We start from the raw sequence: 9,546 nt of genomic DNA, 5'->3' as shown, positions 1-9,546 counted from the left end.
ATCATCATTATTATCATCATCATTATCATCATCATCATTATTATCATCATCATTATTATCATCATCATTATTATCATCATCATCATTATTATCATTATCATTATCATCATCATCATTATTATCATCATCATTATTATCATCATCATTATTATCATCATCATTATTATCATCATCATTATCATCATCATCATCATCATCATCATCATCATCATCATTATGTACAAATTATTATTATTATTATCATCATCAATATGACGCAATGACTAATCAATCCCGTCTAGTAATGTTATATTTTTTATGTCTGCCCTTAACGTCATGATAAATATAATATAATCATATAATATTCCCAGACAGTTGAAAACTTTTATTTAAGTTTAAAACGTCATGAATACGTCATACAGGGCTCATGCCAGACAAGGTGGGAAATATGGAATATTCGTGGGTGCAGCGACGTACTTTCCCGTATCCTTAGAATGAAATACCCAATTATAATAGCGATTTAAGTGAAACCAGATTTTCATGTCAAACCCCTTCCACTTTCACCTCTACCAGCCCGACCCTGCCACTTTCACCTCTACCAGCCCGACCCTGCCACTTTCACCTCTACCAGCCCAACCCCTTTCACTTTCACCTCTACCAGCCCAACCCCTTCTACTTTCACCTCTACCAGCCCAACCTCTTCCACTTTCACCTCTACCAGCCCGACCCTGCCACTTTCACCTCTACCAGCCCAACCCCTTTCACTTTCACCTCTACCAGCCCAACCCCTTCTACTTTCACCTCTACCAGCCCAACCTCTTCCACTTTCACCTCTACCAGCCCGACACTGCCACTTTCACCTCTACCAGCCCAACCCCTTCCACTTTCACCTCTACCAGCCCAACCTTTTCCACTTTCACCCTACCACAGTACCAGCCCAACCCTTCCATTCTATGTAACAATATATCTATGGTATTTTAGAAATATAATGATCTACAAATGATGGTGTAATCTCGGCTTTATAAACTGAAGTAATTATAGAACTAAATAGAATTCGATTAACCTCCATTGTGTTTCCAAACTATGTTTATTACGGTCTTTTATAATGATGTCGAGTTGTAATAACCGAGACTAAATGTCAATCTGATTGTGGTGTCTGTAGGGTGATGCTCAGGGAGTTCAAGGTTCATGTGTCCACACCGTGGCTCAACTTCCACACACCGTTGCTGATTCCAACCACACGACACGACACGACACGACACAAAAATTATAATGCAAGGGGATAACCTTTGGGCCTTGGGTTAGTTGCGTTTTCGTTTTAAAGGGAAATAACTCGTACTTCAATTCTTGAATATTAATATTTCAAAGTAGGTCAGGTCAAAACTTAATGGTAAGAATTGTTATAGCTAAATATCTAATGTTTCTATATTACCGAGGATATCAGACTATATCATATATTCGACCACCAGTACTAGTTAATATTTAAATTTATATTCCATTCAGAGAATTACCGGATGTTTATAACAAAAAATATAAATTTATCCTGCAATATTTCAATATTCATAAAAGTTTATGTAAGTGTATATGATTATACCAGACTATAACGTGATATATTTGTATAAAAGAAGTATTGCACCATAGAAACCCTGGGTATGACTAATCTTTATACTGATTGTTTTCTTAACCTGAAAATTGGCGCCAAATCGAACCATTCCCCCCTCTCCTGATACTCTATTTATATCAACCAATCAGATTCCAAGTTATAAATAGATTGGTGAAACATAAACAAACGCACATGAAAAGTTGCACATATAATATTTATTCTGTTTGAAATTTGACCGTGTATTTTATTAAGACAATATGTTCCACTGTATATCGTATGATGTTGTTATTTTTAACTCTTGTACTGGGAAATCTATTTATAGAATATAGAAGGAAACTCTCTTCCATACATTTAATAATGGCAATAAAATATTGGATCAGAACTAGAGGAAATCCAAAATTTAGAAAGAGGCACAGTTTTTATACTACTGGGGTAAATATTAAACAATAAAACATAGAACAAGAACTAGAGGAAATCCACCGTTTAGAAAGAGGCACAGTTTTTATACTACTGTGGTAAATATTAAACAATAAAACATAGAAGAAGAACTAGAGAAATTAAATTGATATTAAACTGTCCTGTTACCTTTATAATACCACTGTAATGAGCAATGAAGAATAAAAACTTTGAGATTACCAACTGATAACAGCAATACACAGACTTTATGACCAATATTTATTTAAGATAGATAAACTCTGAAGCTCAATTAGAAATTCTTTTGAAGATTAAAATCAAACGATCATCTTTCACAACTTTATACAACATTGTGAGTTTCAGTTTCAAATTATCACCACGTGATCATAGTTAGTTCCAGTACCCTTATTATCAACCTACAGCAGGGTTACAGCAACGAACCGAATTAACCCAATCGGATGAAGAACAATAGGATGTAAAACTCATAGTTGAGAATTTGGTGAGAATGTTGTACTCAGTAATCGTGTCTGACCTTCCCCCTGTTATTTTATTCTGATTGTAAAGTAATTATGTATTTTCTTGTTTCTATTTTAAACATATCTTTTTAACTTGACGGCTTTTTAACATCATGGCTGAATGTGTCTTTTTAACATCATGGCTGAATGTTTCTTTTTAACATTATGGCTGAATGTGTCTTTTTAACATCATGGCTGAATGTGTCTTTTTAACATTATGGCTGAATGTTTCTTTTTAACATCATGACTGAATGTGTCTTTTTAACATCATGGCTGAATGTGTCTTTTTAACATCATGGCTGAATGTTTCTTTTATATCTAGAAATCATTTATCATGATAACTCCTAGAAACCGGTTCTGCTTCACCAAGATTTACATCAGGGGATCGTGGCTAGATGTTTTTTTTTTAAAATCTGTAATAAAACTTTCACAGAAACCTGATATACATCTCAATGTCCCTATTATGACTTCGTTGAATGACATGCGGAAGTTTGTTTACATGTATTTATATTCGTAGTGGTTATGACGTCGCAAAGTTTTTTTTTTAAAGAATGAAATGATATAAATAGATTTTTACGTCATTTTTTTCTGCCTCTGATTAGGCAACGTATTATTATTTTACATATACAATGTTCAGCGATCTATAAATAGCACAAGAGATCTCTGGTAAGTACCAAATTCTAGACTAGACGCTTTTACTAAAACAAAATAGTTCGAACAGCGATTTGTCACTTATTTTGAACTCGACAAAATTCATAAGAGCTCAGAGGGTATTCAGAGTAAAACTAGTCTTGTTGTCGACTGAACCGATTAAGATTAATAAATGTAAATAGCAATATTAATAGAGTAATAGTAATAATAATAGAGTAATAGAGTAATAGTAATAGAGTAATAATAATAGAGTAATAGTAATAGAGTAATAGTAATAGAGTAATAGTAATAGAGTAATAGAGTAATAGTAATAGAGTAATAGTAATAGAGTAATAATAATAGAGTAATAGAGTAATAGTAATAGAGTAATAGTAATAGATTAATAGTAATAGAGTAATAGTAATAGAGTAATAGTAATAGAGTAATAGTAATAGAGTAATAGTAATATATTATTGTATTACTACAATTGATAGAAATAATATTCCTACTGTTTAATGCCGTCTTATATTTCAGCTAACTTTAAATTTAATTTATTTTACAGACTCAATCGACTCTCTGTACAGTAAATGTCAACTCTTGCAACATAAACTTTATGTTAAAATAAAAACAATATCTATATAGAATATCGAATAGCCAGAGAATTTCAGTCAAATGTTAAGAATGTTGGTCTGTAATTCCTGGAGTTTAAATGTCGGAATTGGAATCAGATTCAAAGTTCTAATGACTTCTGCTATAGTTTAAACCATGTAATTCAAGTCTTGTGAATGTCATTCTAGTATTATAGAATTTCAACCCATCACGTTTTCCTTGTTCCCAACCTTAAACATTCTGGTTAAACATTATTTTATTCATGGTCTAATGGGATATGGCGTCTAGATATTTGCTTGATCAGTTTTTATGACCAATGGTGCCATAGTTATATAGACACAGCTTCATGGAACAACAAATGATGACGAGTTAAAGTTTTATACAACTTTCTTTGACTGTGGACGACATGAGAAACACGTCGAAACGTTGAATAAAACTATCTATACATCGTACTCACAATTTGTAAATAGCACTTATAGATTGGATGAAACAATAGTATAGAATATAAATATATTAAGAATATCTTGGAACTGACGTCAATTAAACAAATAACAAGATAACCAGAAAACTGAAATATTCAGACTATTATATTCCTAAAACCACAAACTGTGGTGCCATTTAAACCTGCCTCGACAACCATAACTCAATTAACACTGTGTGGTTTTAAATATCAAAGTTTCAGGACACTTAGTTTAAATTTACCAGTAAGTATCACCAGAACATCGTCTTAAAGTTTGAAAATAGGCGACAATTCTCCCCTTTCTGACAAATTGAGTACAGAATCAAATATTGGAGATGATAGTATTATTTAATTTTCTTTTTCTTTATAGTGTTAGTTTAGTGAATTCTATTTAAACACTAAGATATATAGATATTATACTTTAAAAACACATAAGATAACATTATCACGATAAATAATAAACATTAAATCAAATTCTACTCACATTTTTGTAAGATGTTACATTTTCTAATATAAACACAGCTCAGCGACATGATTTGAAGTTGTGAAAGTCGCTGTCTAGCTGATTCCGCCAGCGGAAGTAAGTCTCTCATCGTACCAATCTCTGAATTGATCTGATCTCGTCTCTGTTTCGAGGCACCTCTGTTTGATCTGAAATAAAGATTGAGATAAATTAATGTTGGTGGGGTGGGGGATTGTCACTTTAAATCACTTTAAATCACTTTAAATCACTTTAAATCACTTTCAAATTTAAATCAATGAATGATGACTTGGTTATTGTAAAACGCTAAGATATGTGGATATACTACATACAGGTAACGTTATCAAGTAAAAAAAACTCTGTTATTGTCTGTATATTGATAGAAATGTGAATGATGACTGTCTGTTATTGTCTGTATATTGATAGAAATGTGAATGATGACTGTCTGTTATTGTCTGTATATTGATAGAAATGTGAATGATGACTGTCTGTTATTGTCTGTATATGGATAGAAATGTGAATGATGACTGTCTGTTATTGTCTGTATATTGATAGAAATGTGAATGATGACTGTCTGTTATTGTCTGTATATGGATAGAAATGTGAATGATGACTGTCTGTTATTGTCTGTATATTGATAGAAATGTGAATGATGACTGTCTGTTATTGTCTGTATATTGATAGAAATGTGAATGATGACTGTCTGTTATTGTCTGTATATTGATAGAAATGTGAATGATGACTGTCTGTTATTGTCTGTATATTGATAGAAATGTGAATGATGACTGTCTGTTATTGTCTGTATATGGATAGAAATGTGAATGATGACTGTCTGTTATTGTCTGTATATTGATAGAAATGTGAATGATGACTGTCTGTTATTGTCTGTATATTGATAGAAATGTGAATGATGACTGTCTGTTATTGTCTGTATATTGATAGAAATGTGAATGATGACTGTCTGTTATTGTCTGTATATTGATAGAAATGTGAATGATGACTGTCTGTTATTGTCTGTATATTGATAGAAATGTGAATGATGACTGTCTGTTATTGTCTGTATATTGATAGAAATGTGAATGATGACTGTCTGTTATTGTCTGTAATGATGAAACTAGTACCGTGATATAAATAATGGTTTTGTAAAAATCAGTTTTCACCATGTAGTATTATTAAGAATTTAACTGTGATTATTTGACATTATTTATCTGTTCTATATTAAACCTGACTGACTGACTGTCTGACTGACTGACTGACTGACTGACTGACTGACTGACTGACTGTCAACTGAGTCGCTACTAGTTATCTTATTATTTAACTTTAATTACATGTTATCATTGTGAGGTTTAGATAATATTAAAATAAACAATTTCCTTCAAGTCATATTTATAGAAAGAGATGTTCCATCCTAAACATGTTTATAAGGAGCAATTATATTTTGGGGAAGGGAGGGGTTTGATTCTCTAAAATGTGCTGGGCTAGAGTGGATCAAATTAACCAATCAGATTGAATAAGCTGTTTCTCTGAGCTCCATTAAGATTTTACTTTCGACAGTAACATTCGAAATATCCCTCATAGTTCTGTGATATTCAGAATGTTTACGACATCAATTTAGATGGTTTATTACTGCCAATTCTGACAAGTTAAACATTGATAGAACTCGGTACATCCTCTTCAAGTAGTGTTGAAACTAAAAAGAAAGATGTTGAGCAATAGGAAATATTACTCTGGTTAATTTAACAATCTACTAGGTAGTATTTAGTAAGTAAAACAGTGGGTTTGTGTTGACTCTCTCACCCACTCTTTACCTCTATTGACAATCTTCATTACAAGTAGTACAGAGTGGGCTACATCATTTTACATTCAGGCGACAGTTTTACTATTTACTTTCCGTAAGTTTTCTGTCGTCAGTATAACATAACGACACACTGAGTGTAAAATGAGAGGGCATAGCACACAATGTCTTCAAAACAGTAGGACATAAAACTCAATGATGTACAGACTAGAAGGACATAAAACTCAATAAAGTTCAGAGCAGTAGGACATAAAACTTAAAGAGATGCAGAACAGTAGGACATAAATCTCTATAAAGTTCAGAACAGTAGGACATAGATCTCAATGAGGTAGTTTTGGGACACCGTTTATGCGATCCACATATCTAATATATTACTATTTATTATTACTATTAATATAGTTCCTTTCATTACGAAACTTGCGGCTTTAAAGCGATTTTAGTGACTATCAAAATTAACACTGTGTATCTTATTTGTCAGCAAAATGACCTAAAAACGTCTTAAATTTATTGTGGGAGCCTGGTAAACTCACAAGTCATGTATTGTATCAACATTCCAACTTACACAAACACATCGTTTGACAAATTCTAATGATTTCAACAGACTAGAGAATTTAAACAGTCCGCCCCCGTGTACTGTATGAGTTGACAATGATATTTTAGTCGTTTGATATATTAAGATGACGGATAATGATGGTGGTCTATACACTGCTTGTTTGAATGTATATGATACATAATAATATATATTATCATAAAGAATTACCCATTGTGTATTATACAACTAGTTCTTCTCAAGGTTTTAATTGATATTTCTTTCATTGTTCAATCTAATAACACTATGCAGTATACAACAAGGTAAAACCAAGATACAACCATTAGACAAGAATCAAAGTTACATATCACAGGAATTTTACTCTCTAAATATCGTGATTATAATTAACTCAAGTGACGAATTAACTGGAGAAAAGAAAGAATGGTGAACTCTAACTCGACTATTATCTTTATAATACATAATTACCATCACCGTGTCCTGCTAACTGGTATATTTTGGTATTTTGACATATTGGACACCTTATGAAATTACCCGTGCAGCTAACTGGCTGATAATGTGGATCAATGGAGGATTAGGTACAACAGTTCAACTGTAATTTGGCACCTTGAGAACAATTTGTACTAAACCTGAAAATTCTGTAAATAACATCATCATCACCCTAGGTTCAATCTGATTAGTAAATTACATCATCATCACCCTAGGTTCAATCTGATTAGTAAATTACATCATCATCACCCTAGGTTCAATCTGATTAGTAAATTACATCATCATCACCCTAGGTTCAATCTGATTAGTAAATTACATCATCATCACCCTAGGTTCAGTCTGATTAGTAAATTACATCATCATCACCCTAGGTTCAATCTGATTAGTAAATTACATCATCATCACCCTAGGTTCAGTCTGATTAGTAAATTACATCATCATCACCCTAGGTTCAGTCTGATTAGTAAATGACATCATCATCACCCTAGGTTCAATCTGATTAGTAAATTACATCATCATCACCCTAGGTTCAATCTGATTAGTAAATAACATCATCATCACCCTAGGTTCAATCTGATTAGTAAATAACATCATCACCCTAGGTTCAGTCTGATTAGTAAATAACATCATCATCACCCTAGGTTCAATCTGATTAGTAAATAACATCATCATCACCCTAGGTTCAATCTGATTAGTAAATAACATCATCATCACCCTAGGTGCAATCTGATTAGTAAATAACATCATCATCACCCTAGGTTCAATCTGATTAGTAAATAACATCATCATCACCCTAGGTTCAATCTGATTAGTAAATTACATCATCATCACCCTAGGTTCAATCTGATTAGTAAATAACATCACCATCACCCTAGGTTTAATCTGATTAGTAAATAACATCACCATCACCCTAGGTTCAATCTGATTAGTAAATAACATCATCATCACCCTAGGTTCAGTCTGATTAGTAAATAACATCATCATCACCCTAGGTTCAATCTGATTAGTAAATAACATCATCATCACCCTAGGTTCAGTCTGATTAGTAAATAACATCATCATCACCCTAGGTTCAATCTGATTAGTAAATAACATCATCATCACCCTAGGTTCAGTCTGATTAGTAAATAACATCATCATCACCCTAGGTTCAGTCTGATTAGTAAATAACATCATCATCACCCTAGGTTCAGTCTGATTAGTAAATAACATCATCATCACCCTAGGTTCAATCTGATTAGTAAATAACATCATCATCACCCTGGGTTCAGTCTGATTAGTAAATAACATCATCATCACCCTAGGTTCAATCTGATTAGTAAATAACATCATCATCACCCTAGGTTCAATCTGATTAGTAAATTACATCATCATCACCCTAGGTTCAATCTGATTAGTAAATAACATCATCATCACCCTAGGTTCAATCTTATTAGTAAATAACATCATCATCACCCTAGGTTCAGTCTGATTAGTAAATAACATCATCATCACCCTAGGTTCAATCTGATTAGTAAATAACATCATCATCACCCTAGGTTCAATCTGATTAAGGAATAATTAAGACTCGTCTAACATCAAGTCTTTGAATGCCACAGTCAAATGTAGGCTTTGACGAAGTGGAACCCTGGACAATTATTTCTAAATATTCTTACATGAAATCTTTCTTCTTTCTTTTCCTTAACATTACCATCTTTGACTATTCATTGAACATATTTCTAAAACCACACCAGTCCATTACAATCCTGTCATACTGATGGTGCGGCAGAATTTATCACTAAATTCTAATCCAATATCCGGGTAATTATTTAACTGTGGTCCAGTTTTTTTCAATCTATCCTTATCTAGAAGCTCGATTTAAATACTGTCATAAATATATAGTTCATTGCCAAAACATCTCAAAAACTTTATATACAGTCCTAGGATATAGAGACTCTAGTTTCATTCTTCTATTACATAACATAATTCACATTCAACTTTCCCAATATTTAATATCACTAGCTCCATAAATACATTTATAAATA

The 9,546-nt window shown here is 32.5% G+C and overlaps 2 protein-coding genes across 2 annotated transcripts; one reads left to right on the top strand and one right to left on the bottom strand.

Annotated features, from left to right (window-relative positions):
* Nucleotides 1-7,681: 7,681 nt before the first annotated feature.
* On the top strand, nt 7,682-7,993 carry LOTGIDRAFT_144375 (hypothetical protein; the record flags this gene model as incomplete). The annotated part of the gene is made up of 1 exon (XM_009055156.1): nt 7,682-7,993. A coding segment is annotated over one exon (312 nt), but the record flags the coding sequence as incomplete, so codon positions are not given.
* Nucleotides 7,994-8,029: 36 nt separating this feature from the next.
* On the bottom strand, nt 8,030-8,860 carry LOTGIDRAFT_144371 (hypothetical protein; the record flags this gene model as incomplete). Its single annotated transcript, XM_009055155.1, has 2 exons — nt 8,030-8,315; nt 8,343-8,860. Coding segments are annotated over 2 exons (804 nt in total), but the record flags the coding sequence as incomplete, so codon positions are not given.
* Nucleotides 8,861-9,546: the final 686 nt, after the last annotated feature.

Source organism: Lottia gigantea (genome assembly GCF_000327385.1).
Source record: "Lottia gigantea unplaced genomic scaffold LOTGIsca_235, whole genome shotgun sequence".
In the NCBI taxonomy this organism is placed as follows: domain Eukaryota; kingdom Metazoa; phylum Mollusca; class Gastropoda; family Lottiidae; genus Lottia; species Lottia gigantea.
The sequence above is the reverse complement of the archived record's forward strand: the minus strand, read 5'-3'. Positions and strand labels throughout refer to the sequence as shown.